Source organism: Rana temporaria, chromosome 4 (assembly GCF_905171775.1).
Source record: "Rana temporaria chromosome 4, aRanTem1.1, whole genome shotgun sequence".
Classification (NCBI taxonomy): domain Eukaryota; kingdom Metazoa; phylum Chordata; class Amphibia; order Anura; family Ranidae; genus Rana; species Rana temporaria.
Window position 1 is genome coordinate 412,100,949 of NC_053492.1, and position 14,438 is coordinate 412,115,386.

At 41.4% G+C, this 14,438-nt stretch overlaps 1 protein-coding gene across 3 annotated transcripts in view; it reads right to left on the minus strand.

Moving 5' to 3' along the window:
- MACROD2 (mono-ADP ribosylhydrolase 2) overlaps positions 1-14,438 on the minus strand; it is a 3,190,351-nt gene that overhangs the window by 786,113 nt on the left and 2,389,800 nt on the right. For all 3 annotated transcript variants that reach the window (XM_040351278.1, XM_040351279.1, XM_040351277.1), the window contains exon 7: positions 13,304-13,334. In XM_040351278.1, the coding sequence (XP_040207212.1) occupies positions 13,304-13,334 (31 nt within the window). The remainder of the gene's footprint in view (positions 1-13,303; positions 13,335-14,438) is intronic.

Below are 14,438 nucleotides of genomic sequence, written 5' to 3' on the forward strand. Positions count from 1 at the left end.
GGGGGTCCCCCTAGTCTGCCTGTAAAGTGGTGCATCTGTGCAGTGTATAGAACATGCTGCAGCAACAATGACAATTCTAAAGGAAATTTAAATGTAATTTAAATGTAATTCAAACTTTCTCACGGCTGTCATGTATTGCCGGCTCCTGGTAACATAGATGAAAAAAACATTGTGGGGCCTCCCAAAATTCATACCAAGCCCTTATCTGAGAAAGCAGCCTGGCTGGTCAGGAAAGGGGTGGACGAGTGAGTGACCCCCCTCCTGAACCATACCAGGCTACTTGCCCTCAACATGGTGAGGGTGCTTTGTGGTGCCCCACAAAGCACCCTCCCCATGTTGAGGGCAAGTGGCCTAGTATGGTTCAATGTACCCGATACCCATTCAAATGGGGGGGGCGAAGGATCTGGAGGCCCTCTTGTTAAAGGGGGCTTCCAGATTCCTGTAAGCCTATCGCTCACAGACCCCATTGCCGGCAGCTATTGCCTGCAATGGCACCGTACTGACATGCGGGAATACATTTGTGCGTGTTCAGCTGAACATGAATGATTTCATTCATGCAGTGTCAGTGTGAGCCTAGGCTTTAAAATGATTGTAATACTTTTTTTTTAAGTAACAAACATATCATACTTACCTCCACTGTGCAGCTCGTTTGCACAGAGTGGCCCAAACCTTGTCTTCTGGGGTCCCTCGGTGGCTCTCGCGGCTCCTCCCCGCATCAGATAACCCTTATAGGAGAAGCGCACTCCCGGGAGGTTACCAGGAAATTAAATGTGTAATGTATGCCCCTGGACTGTCTGAAGGTGCTCCTTGGATTTTGGGCACCCCTATGTGGTTTGGCTGTGAAAAATGGGGTTTGGCTGTGAAAAAGTCTCACAGGTGTTATTACTACACTCAAAAGGAGTAGCAGAATGATTTTTGGGGGTTTTCATTTACAACTTTGTGTAAAAAATACATTTTCAATTATTTTCCAAAAACCTAGCTCGAGGAAGGCGATTGGGGCAATAAATGGAGATTGCTGCTCATGGGAGCAATAGTTAGACTGCCGAGGAATACCAAGATAAATTAGATCAAGCGAGTTCCCCCCGTATAGTGAAAAGTTTGGAGGTGTAAGGAGGGCATGATGTAATATAGGCTTTGTGTGATTATGCCCAGAAGAAGGGCATTACCAGGTTTGGAAACAAGGTGAGTAAGAGTCATGGGAGTTTGATGCAATGAGAAAGATGGTCCAAGGTGGTTAAACGTTAATTCAAAGCACATCACTTTATATACATTTTAATTTTGGTGAAGCTAATGTAACTAAAAATGTTAGATATCCATTTACAACATATACTGTTTCACTGAGACTGTTGCTGTAAAGCTGCACTATGCATGGCTGGATAATTCTTGTGACCATCTTGTTCTGCTCACAAAGAATCTTCATAAGTGAACAGATTATCCGTGGCATCTAGCAAGTTTTGGAAAAGTGGATGAGGCCAGAAGGATAAAAAAAATGCCAATGGAAAAAAAAAACGACATATTAAAAATAATGCCTATGTCACAGGTATAATATCTAGGTACATTGATGTGTTAAGTCCTACATATCCATGTCAGTATCATTCATACATAATGAATGCCTTTAGATGTAATCACAGTGATGGCTCATGTAACCGACCCCTGGTGAAGTGGATCAGTCAGTCTAAGCATGCTGAGCTAATGTGCAGGCACTGTGATATTTTATATCTATCAATACAGCGGTTCATTCATTTCTCTGCTCATAAAACCTCTTGTTGCATGTTCCTGTCTTATCTAGACATGTACACGTGATTAAATCTTGTTTCTGGCTCTGTACGATAGCTTGACACATCGGATTGTCGACTTTACCCAGAATATGTTTTGCTATCTTTTTAACAGTAAAATAAGAATTTGTAAGAGTAGGCTTTTTTGTGACATACGTAAGAAACAAGTTTGGAGATCTAGATTGAGTTCTAGTGTTTTGAGGCCTGTTTTTTTTTTGGATTTCATGGCCTCCGCCCCCCTGCCAAAACATTGTCGCAAAACAGCCTGGAGGGGGAAAAATGAGTTAACATCTTACCTTATCCCAGTATATGAAACCAAAGTGAGGGTGACATTACATTTCTTAAGGGCCATACACATGGGGCAAATATCAGGCAGCATCGGCCAGTTCAACAGAAACCGAACGATATTTGCCTCGCATGTAAGGCAGCCGGTGCGAGAGAGGGGCAGACCGATAAAAAAGGCCTACCGATTGGCATCCAATCAGCTTTGACCAGTGTGTTCTGGTAAGGGTGGGGGGCGCAGAACACAATAGCTCAGCAGGGAGATCGTTTTACGAACATTGCATAGTTAGCAGCAAAATTTGTTTTGAAAAGCAAAGATGTTACATAAAAAGGTTTATTTATTGGTTTGATGATATCAAAGATATTTTACATAATTACAAAAATCGTAAAAAACTGTTCTGGCCCCAACATTAACAACATACTCATTAAAAAATTGGAAAACTACACATAATCATGTTGTCTGAACTCTTATACTTTTTTTAGAGCTTTACACATTAACCCTACGCGTTTCGACCTTTACTGGTCTTCTTCAGGGGAGTTTTTCTATGTGGAAAGAAAAAGATTTACAAAATCCACTATCTTATTCTGAATTCAGATCGGAAATGTTTCCTATGTACAGTGAGTGGTTTTTCTTATATAACCAGTGCTGATCAGTGGCTGTAAGAAGCTTTTTAGTATTGGAAAATCCATACAAAAAATATCTGAAGTCAGCAAAATAACTTAAAGTATAATTATATAATTAAAGGCAATTTTTTTTTCGAGTTTTGATAGAATGGAGAAGGATTAGAACACCTGTCAGATTTTTTTATTGCTGTCAGTACCCCCTCTATTTGTCCTGTTTATTGTTTTTATTTAAAGTGAAAGCAAAAGAAAAATAACAAATGTTGGGTTGTCCCCAGAAAAGTATAAGAGGGTAATTCTTTGAAAGGGGACACTAGTTCTGCTGGCCTTGGGGTCCCCAAGAGATTCCATAATTTACAGGGATTTCCCCTGACTTCTTGTTTTGGCTATGGGACAGGAAGTAAATGGAAAGCTCCCCAATGGGGCACGGATGGCAAAAAAAAATTGGGATTTGACCCTTTTTTTTATCTTAATAGCTTCCTTTACATTAATGCAGTGCTGTTTTCATGTCCTCATTGTTCGTTTTTGCTCTCAAGTTGCTGTAATTCTTCTCTGATCTCCACACTTCCTGGTTGTCTGTTTCCTGATAACCACAGTCCTGGGAGCTTTCTCTCTGTGGTCACTAACTTCAAGGAGGTGTGATTACTGTGTGTCTAAAACCCCTCAACACCAATCAGTTTCGTTTTCCAAACCATCACTGCCCTGTATTGGCTCTGTGGCTCTGTACAGCAGAGAGGCAGGAAACAACATGCAAAAACGAAACTAGAAACTACAGGTACATTATATGATTGATTTTTATCTATTTTAATCGTTTTTAAAAGGAATCAGTTAACTATTATGTCTCTATACCCTGTAAACAGTCATTTCAGCATACATTTTTTTTTTTTTATTTACAACTCTTTTAAGGCCCTATTCAAAGGCAGAAAAGCATTTTTTTGTCGCAATTTTGTACAGGTCAAAGGGTCACCAATGTAAAAAGAAGAAAATGCCTGTGATCTGCCTAAAAAAAGTTCCAGAACTTGTTTGAGCTTCAGGCATTATGGAGCTTCTGGCTTCAAGCGTTTTGGAGTGGAGATGTGAACCATCTCCATAGAGAATAATAGATTTTTTCCCCTCCAGCGTTTTCTAGCTTCGGGCTTCAAGCTACAAAACGCTCAGGTGTGAATGGGGCCTAAAGTCTACCTAAAGGGCGGAGTGGCCGTGTGAAGTGGTTACCATGCATATTTGCTAAATGTACAACAAATTATTGCCATTTTGGAGGTACATAATAGAGACATAAATATAAAATAAAGCAGTACTAAATAGAGAACCCATTATTGTACTGAAAATGTATGATACACATAAATACCGCATATACTTGAGTATAAGCTGACCTGAATATAAGCGGAGGCACCTAATTTTACCACAAAAAAATGTGAAAACATATTTTCTCGAGTATAAGCCTAGGGTGGGATATGCAGCAGCTACTGTAAGTGGAAAAGAGGGTCAACAATGCACATCTGCAGCCTCACTGTGCCAATCTGCAGCCTCACTGTGCCCATTTGCAGCCTCACTGTGCCCATCTGCAGCCTCACTGTGCCCATCTGCAGCCTTACTGTGCCCATTTCCAGCCTCCCTGTGCCCATTTGCAGCCTTACTGTGCCCATCTGCAGCTTTACTGTGTCCATTTTCAGCCTCACTGTGCCCATCTGCAGCCACACTGTGCCCATTTTCAGCCTCACTGTGCCCATCTGATCTCCCATGTGCCTTTGATCTCCATGCTTCTGCAGCCGGCGGCTGTCTACTATAACAAAGCCCCGCCTCCTCCTCCTCCGTGAAGAGACGGAACAATAAAAACTGATCCCAGCATTGTATCAATGTTCAGTGTTCTGTCCGTCACAGATGAGGAGGAGGCGGGGCTTTGTTACAGTGGACGGCCGCCAACTGCAGTTAAGACTGCATGAACAGGGGGAGACTCGAGTATAAGCCGAGGGGCGCTTTTTCAGCATCAAAAAATTTGCTGAAAAACTTGGCTTATACCCGAGTATAAACAGTATATTGGGTAAAAAGGAAAAGCTGTTAAAGCCCATCTCCAGACAAAGCAAAACTAATTTTTTTATCGCAAGCAATTGGTTGAATAGCTAAGAGTGATAAAAACTTGATGCTTGGAGATCATTAAAGTATGTGCACAAATTATACAGTTGTACCTTAAAAATATATATATATATATATTTTCAAGATAATAAGAAGAAATCTGTAAATATAATTATTGCGATAGCTAAACTTTTCTTTGCTAGTTTAACCTTGATACAAGGTTGTCTTTTTGATTTCCTTCTATCTGAAAACTGCTATGAGTACAATTGCAATTAACTCCGACATAGCACCTCTCCAACAAAGCAAGCAGGTCAACTGTCGACCTTGCAGCGTTTTGGTGAAAAGACTGCTATACCATCACATTTTTACACTTTTCTTAGTTATAAGTTTATAAGACTAAGGTCACGGACTTTGTTTGAAAAGTGTGAAGATATTTTGAAGATTCTAGTTGCCCATAGCAACACATTCTCCTTTTATTTTCAGCTCAGCATTACAGACGGGGTAATATGGGTAACAATTTCTTGATAGCACACTTAAAGAGAAGCCGTCACTTTACATACATATGCAGCACAAGTGACTTTATCTGTAAAAAGGGTACTTTGCAACCCTCATATTAATGAACACCTTACCAGTGATCCCTCATCCCTCCTTTCGCTTCCACCACTGACATGTTTAAGTATAGAGAAGAGAGTGACCTCCTTCCTGTGACAGTGTTTGCATCTATCGCCCAGCTTCTAGGCTTGAGCACTGTCCCTTGACCAGAAGAGTGACATCATTGCACCTCCTTGCATAAACATGCACACACGGTGTGCTGGGTGTGTCTGGGCACACCCCAATCACCCTGTGTGGTGCCAATTCCCCCTGATTCCTGGCATCCCGTGTCTCTCCCCTGCAGTGCTGCCAGCTTCCCTCCTCTCCTCTCCTGATGGCTGCTATGTTCACTCCTGTGTTCATTCTTAACTGACGCATAGTAAAGAGCATTTCCTGTTCATTCACTGTCCAGTGCAGCTGAGGCTGCAAAGAAAGAGAGTGGGGACGCTCTGTCATTTTCTCTCTGTTTAGATCCTTGATATTTCACCAAAGGACCCCAAGAAATTGTAAAAAAAAACACATAAAAAATAAGATTGTAAAAAAAAAAAATGTTAAAAAATAATAAAACAAATAATAAAAATAAAAACTACTGACACTGTCCACTGCCCTACTGATATAGACACATGCGTGTTGTGCTCCGGGGTGTACACCATAGTGCAATAGGCTGTGTACAGCAATGCCTCCTTGTTTCCAACAACAAATCGTTTCAGTGCAGGTGGCAGAGCAGGCAGGAGTACTGGTGAGCATTGAGCTTAGAGAAGCAGGTGTCCTTAATAGAAATGATTTCATTACCCTTGTGAAGCTATTTTTGCAATATTATGCCCGGTGTCTGTCCTTTTGCTGGATGTGGCATGTTACATTGGCTCCAATTGCTGGATTAGCCATTTGAATACATTGCACTCTGACTTGTGTCAATGCTTTTTTGTGCCCATGTACAGTATACATCATGTCCTTCGGGACATGTTTTCTATTGATGACTATGCCTCATCATTATGTGACGCGGTCGCGATGACGTCATTATGCCCGGTCATTCTTCTGCGCATGTGCAGGCATCCAAATTACTATGGCAGAGCACCCTATTGGTTAATGACAATGACAGACTACCTCACTGGCCAACAGAAAAGCACAGAAAGCAAAAAGGGGCAGGCAATCTGGCACTTTCAGGAAATGCCAAAGACCGGCACTAAATCTCTGCATTCTATGCCTACAACAGTGTTCTTATTTTCCCCATTACAGAGTCTATTTAAGTGTGTTGTGATTAAAAGGACCACAATGTTTGTTTTAATTAGGTGTGAATTTCAACAAGGCTGCTTCAAAGTTTAGTCTGCTCTGCTCAATGATAAATTACTAAGCACACTAGTTTTAGCTTAAACATCAAGAATTGGCAAACACTGAGCACACCATATGGACTACAGAATAACAAGAGATGTTTTAAAGCTATCAAAAAAAAAAAAAAAACCTTTTGCCAAAAGCAGTATTAAACTCAAAAACAAGATGTTATTACATGACAGCGTATCCATCCTTAGATGTAATGGCTGCATTCGTTTTCTGGTTTTAGGCTTTTCAATTTTTTACTTTCACCTGTTGATCATTGTCTGCTTTTTTTTAGCAGTCCAGGCGGTCCAACCAAAGTGGCCATTAGAGATTTTAGACAAACCTTTAACACTTTTACATCTTTATACCAAGAGGGGAAAAAAATGTTGTTAACTGGAGTTTGGCTTTAGTTTGTTAGTCAAGTCCATCTAAATATGCTGGTCCATCCAACGCTACTGTCTCCCCAGACTGACAATGCTACTGCCCAAAGTTGTCTCAGTTGCTCCTCCACATCCAGAGTGTAGACACCCGAGGACAGAAACATAGCTCCCAACTGTCCCTGATTTCGAGGGAATGTCCCCGATTTGGAACAAAGTCCTCATGTGTCCCTCATTTTGGTCTGATCTATATAGTTGTATATAAAAATACACTATTCATCTTTCAAAAAGTGTTTCCCGATGTTAAACCTTTCATCCAATTTCTAAACTGTTGCATTTGTAAATTACAAAAAAAAAACAGCATAAAGGAAAAATAGTGGTAAAATAAAGCACTTGTGGGTTTAACAATTTTTTTGTATAATTCCCCTTTACGAGGGCGGGGCAGGGGGTGTGTGCAGGGCAGGACTAAGACCCCTTTCACACTGAGGAGTTTTTCAGGCGGTACAGCGCTAAAAATAGCGCTGCTATACCGCCTGAAAAACTCCTTCACTGCATACTCAATGTGAAAGCCTGAGGGCTTTCACACTGAGGCGATGCGTTGGCGGGAGAGAAAAAAATCTCCTGCCAGCAGCATCTTTGGAGTGGTGAGAGGAGCGCCGCTTCTTCACCGCTCCTTCCCATTTAAAACAATGGGATTTAATCCCATTTAAAATCTGCAGAGGCGCATTGCGGGCGGTATTAACCCTTTATCGGCTGCTAGCAGGGGTTAATACCGCACCACTAGCGGCCGAATCCCGTGGCAAATCCGACGGTATAGCGCCTATAGCGATGTACCTGTCAGATGGAGAGGGATCATATAATTCCACCGTACAAGCCGTCACGTCTGTCCATCGGTAGTCGCCGCAGTTATAAATAGTGTAATTTGGATGCCTGCACATGCGCAGAAGAATGACCGGGCATAATGACGTCATCACAACCGCGTCGCATAATGATGACGCATAGTCATCAATAGTAAACATAGCGTTGTCCCAAAGGACATGATGTATACTGTACATGGGCACAAAAAAGCACTGACACAAGTCAGAGTGCAATGTATTTAAAGGGCAAATCCAGCAATTGGAGCCAATGTAACATGCCACATCCAGCAAAAGGACAGACACCGGGCATAATATTGCAAAAATAGCTTCACAAGGGTAATAATAAAAGAAACACAGTTTGTCTACTTGGAAGGAGGACAAAAATGATCAATGTCCCTAGAACAGGTAAAAATGCTAGACCAATCAACAAGCTTTAAATGAAAAATTAAATGACTGGCATATTATTGGAAAAAAAATTAATGTAAACGTGCAGGGCCCCCTATTGGGCGGGGGCCCATGGGCTTGAGCCCAGTCAAGCCCAATGGTAAGTCTGGCCCAGGGTGTGTATGTCCTATGCCTACATACTTTTGCTAGTAGGTGTCCCTCATTCCCATCTCAAAAAGATGGGAGGTATGCAGGAAGTGTGTTACTGGATAGACCACCAGGTGAAAATAGAAATAAAGAAACTAAAATGAAAAAAAAAAGAAAACTAATGCTGCCATTTAGTGGTTGTAACCCTAAAAAAATGCTCCTATCCCTCAAAGGCACTAGATATAGCCCAGTGCTTTTGCCAAGTTGTCCCTTGCTATGCTGTACAAAACCTGGCTGATCCTGCCTGTTCCTGTCTTCCCTTCTGTAAATTGACCACATTTATAATGGCTGCTGATCTCTGATAGCGTGGCCAGTTTACGTGCCTCCATCATCTAGCTCTCTCCTCAGCGTCTCTGCATCGCCCCCTCCTCTCTCCCTTCCATAGTCTGTTTGAGAGCCGATCTCTTCCCCTCCCCTCTCTTCTCTTCTCTCCTCTCATGCCAGTATAATTCTGTTCCCTACAGCTGCTCCAGTAATTAATTACTTTGATCTTCCCTGTTCAGTACAATGTGTGTGTGTTTTCCTAAAATGATAATGCAAAATACCTTCTTTTCAGCGCCCTGCGGTGCAGAAACCTGGCCTCCCTCTGCTAGCTTGCACTAATCAGAGAGAAATCTCAGCCCCTCCCACTGTACTCACTGACTACAGAAGGAAAGCAGAGGGAGGTCACATGACAGGACAGCAGGGCTCTGCAAAGAAGGTATTTAGCATTATAATTTTAGGAGAACATATACACTGTACTAAACAGGGACCTAAAACAAAGAGGATCAAAGTAATTAATACATGAGACTTTACAACCAATTTAAGGATTAGTAAACTGAAATTTAATACATTTTTGTTTTTGGTTTCAATTCTGCTTTTATAACAGATGATGAGTATTCAACATGTTAACTATCCAATTAGTAACTATAGCACACATGTTTTTGAAATGGGAACCTGCACAGTCTGACTGCATAAGAATTTTTCCAGTCAGCGATAGAATGAAACTATTCAGATGAGATAAATTGAATATATTTACATCTTAGAAACATATATCAGTGTGTGATAAAAAGCAATCATTGTGTTGCTGTCCTCCTTAAATATATTTTTCAATTTCATCTAAAAAGTCAAAAACCCCTTCATCAAGATTTATGGGAAATGGCAGAGGCCACAGCCCAAGGACTCCTGCCAATCAGACGTTCTAGAGCTGCTTGAGTAGCTAATGAGAACTTGTGACTTTTGCCATGCAGATCCAGCTACCCGAATATACAGTACATGTAGCCTTGAAAACGATACATGAAAAATAAATGGTCTTTTTACATCAACACTAACAGACAGATCACAAGGCAACATTTAGAGTATTTTCTGATAGCACCTTTATTGCAAGGTTTACTATAATGTAATTTTTTAAATAACCTTCATAGTTTACATGCCTGCTTTTCTATTGTTTTTATATTATTATAATACATTATGAGATAATAAATAGTAGAGGCAGATTTGTATTCCCCTGTTATTGCTCAGCATTCCTCATTAAAAACTGATAATATAGAAGCCTGAGTATGTAATAAACAAATATATATATATTTTTAACATTAACATGGATTGATACAGGTGATTTTTTTTTAACATGCAACACCATAACATAAAAACATTTCCTTATATACAGTATATACACACTATATTACCAAAAGTATTGCCTTTACACGTAAATTAACTTTAACCACTTGCCGACCATCCCCTGCAGTTTTACTGTGGCAGAATGGCACAACTGGGCGACGCAACATTACCTTACGTCGATTCGCCTTTTGGGCACTAGGGGCGTGCGGCATGTGCCCGCGGCACGCCCCCGGAGTAAACACACAGATCCTGGAGTAAACACACAGATCCTGGTTCTCTTAGCCGAGAAGAGACTAATTGTGTGTTCATACAAAGTATGAACAGCGATCTGTCATCTCCCCTAGTAAGTCCCATCCCCCCCTTCAGTTAGAACACATTGAGGGAACACAGTTATCCCCCTTGATCACCCCCTAGTGTTAACCCCTGCCAGTGACATTTATACAGTAAGCAGTGCATATTTATAGCACTAAACAGGGCATAAGTTTGACCGTTCCCAAAAATGTGTCAAAAGTGTCCGATGTGTCCGCCGCAATATCACAGTCCCAATAAAAATCGCAGATCTCCGCCATTACTAGTAGAAAAATCAATAATAATAAAAATGCCATAAAACTACCCCCTATTTTGTATATGCTATAACTTTTGCGCAAACCAATCAATATACGCTTATTGAAAAAAAGATTTTACCAAAATAATGTAGAATACATATCGGTCCAAACAGCAAAAAAAGAGTTTTTTGAAAAAAAAAGGGGGATATTTATTATAGCAAAAAGTAAAAGATAAAGGCCCGTATTCTTAAAGCACTTACGCCGACGTATCTTTGTATACGCCGCGTAAGTGCACAGATGCGCTGTCGTATCTATGCGCCTGATTCTCAATACAAGATACGTCTGAAATTTGGCTTCATCCGACCGACGTAAGTTTCCTACGCCGTCGGAGCCTGGGCGCATATTTACGCTGGCCGCAAGGGGCGCTTCCATTAATTTATGCGTCGAATATGCAAATGAGCAAGATACACCGATTCACGAACGTACTTACGCCCGTCGCAGTAATCTACACCATTTACGTAAGGCGTACGTTCAGCGTAAAGTTATTCCGCATAAAGCAGGTGTAAGTCATGTTAGGGTATGGACCAGGGAACAGTCGTCGTATTTTACGTTGTTTACGTAAGTTGTACGTGAACGGGGCTGGGCGTAGGTTACGTTCACGTCGTAGGCATTGAGCCGTCGTATCTTAGGGAGTAAATTCAATGTGATTGTGAGCATGCGCGCGCATGCACCATTCGTTCGGCCCATCATTTGCATGGGGTCAAGCTTCATTTAAATGGATCACGCCCACTTCCTTCCTACTTTAATTAGGCGTGCTTACGCCGGACAATTTACGTTACGCCAGCGCAACGTTAGGAGCGAGTGCTTTGTGAATACTGTTCTTGCCTCTCAATGTTACGTCGGCGTAGTGCATATGAGATGCGCTACGCCCACACAAATATACGCCGCTCTACGTGAATCCGGGCCATTGTGTTTTTTTCAAAATCGCCGCTCTTCTTTTGTTTATAGGGCAAAAAATAAAATACCATCTCTATTTGTGGGGAAAAAAGGACGAAAATTTAGTTTGGGCACAGCGTCGCACGACCACGCAATTGTCCGTTAAAGAGTTGCAGTGCCAAATTGTAAAAAGTGCTCTGGTCAAGAAGGGGGTAAAATCTTCCCGGGCTGAAGTGGTTAATGACATCCCAGTCTTAGTCCGTAGGGTTCAATATTGACTTGGCCGACCCTATATAACAGCTTCAACTCTTCTGGGAAGGCTGTCCACAAGGTTTAGGAGTATGTCAATAGAAATGTTTGACCATTCTTCCAGAAAGCCTGGCTTGCAGTCTCTGCTCTAATTCATCCCAAAGGTGTTCTATTGGGTTGAGGTCAGGACTTTGTGCCCGGAAGTCAAGTTCTTCTCTTCCACCCCAAACTCACCCATCCAGGTCTTTACGGATCTTGATTTGTGCACTGGTCCAAATTATTTGGTGGAGGGAGGATTATGGCGTGGGGTTGTTTTTCAGGGGTTGGGCTTGGCCCCTTAGTTCCAGTGAAGGGAACACTTAAGCGTCAGCATACCAAGACATTTTGGACAATTTCATGCTCCCAACTTCTTGGGAACAGTTTGGGGATGGCCCGTTCCTGTTTCAACATGACTGCACATCAGTGCACAAACCAAGGTCCATAGAGAGAGACATGGATGAGCGAGTTTGGAGTGGAGGAATTCGACTGGCCTGCACAGTGTCCTGACCTCAATCTGATAGAACACCTTTGAGATGAATTAGAGTGGAGGGTGCGAGCCAGGCCTTCTCTTCCAGCATCAGTGCCTGACCTCACAAATGCGCGTCTGGAAGAATGGTCAAACATTCCCATAGACACACTCCTAAACCTTGTGGGCAGCCTTCCCAGAAGAGTTAAAGCTGCTATAGCTGCAAAGGGTGGGCCAACTCAATATTGAACCCTAAAGACTAAAGCCCTGTACACACGATCGGATATCTGGTGGAATCTGATCCGATAGATTTTTTCGTCGGATATCTGATGAAGCTGACTTTCATCAGTCTTGCCTACACACCATCAGTCAAAAATCTGATCGTGCCAAAATGCAGTGACGTACAACAATATGACGAGCCGAAAAAAATGATGTTTAATGCTTCTGAGCATGCGTCGACTTGATTCTGAGCATGCGTGGATTTTTGTCCGATGGAGTTCCACACAGACGATCGGATTTTTCTATTGTTTTTTTTATCCATCGGAAAAATGTAAAACATGTTCTATTTTTTTTCACCGATGGAAAAAAAAAGATGGGGCCCACACACGATCGGTCTGTTTTCATCGGACAAACTGAGCTTCTGTTCACGGCTTTAGACTGGGATGCCATTAAAGTTCATGTGCGTGTAAAGGCAGGCGCCCCAATACTTTTGGTAATATAGTGTATCTCAAGGTAAATTATTCCTTGTACTCTATATTTAACCTCACGAAATGCAGAATCTTGGAATCTGAATTTCCATATATGTCAAAAATCTAAATAAGACCTTGGTGGTTCTTAATATTCATGGAGAATAGTCTAATAGCATTGGTATACTATGGCCCAAGTGTCATCTAATAAACAGCAGTGAAAATATTTGGAACAGATTTAAAATTCACAGACTAAAGCAATTATTCAGCTATTCTACAATACTCAGAGGAAACATATTTCTTACCATAAATTCCTGTAGAAATGCAGGGAAAAGCCTGAAATGTAAACAGAAAGACATGTGTTACCTCTATTAATGATAGCTATAGTCTTGACAGCACCACTGTGAACAACTTGAAAAAGCAGTCATTTTTAATAGGTTGTGGCAAAGTTACAGAGTGCATAATAGCAATGTATGCACATTTCCCTATGCTAGGTTTCTTAAAAAATACTGTGAATACTGAAAAATATACACCACCCCAGAATTTTAAGCTGCTGGCTGACAACACTGCCTCTGTTGTACTAAACTCCCAAACAGTGTTGTGACCCTGCCCAAGTTATCCCCTGCAGGACTACAGAACACTGCCCTTGTGTGTTATAGGGTTGAGGAGATGGAAAGTGTGCAACAGAATGGAACCACAGGGATACATGCGCCATTGCAGGACACCAGTTCTAGATACGAGCACCTTTTTTTGGAGAGTCTATGTCCCTGGGTTTTGAACGTTCTTGCAAACTATTGTTTCTGGTCCCGGACTGCCTTCTTTGTTTATCTGTAGTTCTTGGTTTTCTGCGGCGGTTGCAGACTCCCTGATTTATCTTTGTAGTATATACATTTCTCAAAGACTGGGAAGGCTTATACTTCAAGTGGACAGCATTCCCTGAAGAAACCCAGTTTGTGAGTGAAACATGTTGTGAACTCCATCTAATTTGCTGTACCCACAAGGATTACGCTCTATCTACTTGTTGTATAACTGTTTTTAGACACATTTTTATCATTGTTTACATAAAATAATTTCATACTATCCTTCTGGATCATGTATCAATATTCACACCTCAAAAATCCCTCAAATCCTCCTGTATTTATTCAAATTAAGGGATGTTGTGCCTACTTAAGTGGTTTGTCCATGGTTAAGAGTTTTTCCTATTTGTGCAACAGAATGTGTTTTGTTTTATTGTGATCAGACACACACTTTAACTGCAAAAGCATATTATTTTGCAATGTACTAAAATAGTGGTTCCTCAATAGCCACATGATGTAAAAATGAGTTACCAGGAGGAGATAAACTACAAGTCAAAACGTACATCTGTGAAATGTAAAACATATTGGGCCAGGTTCAGAGAGAACTTACGCCGACGTATCTGTTAATACGCCGCGTAAGTTC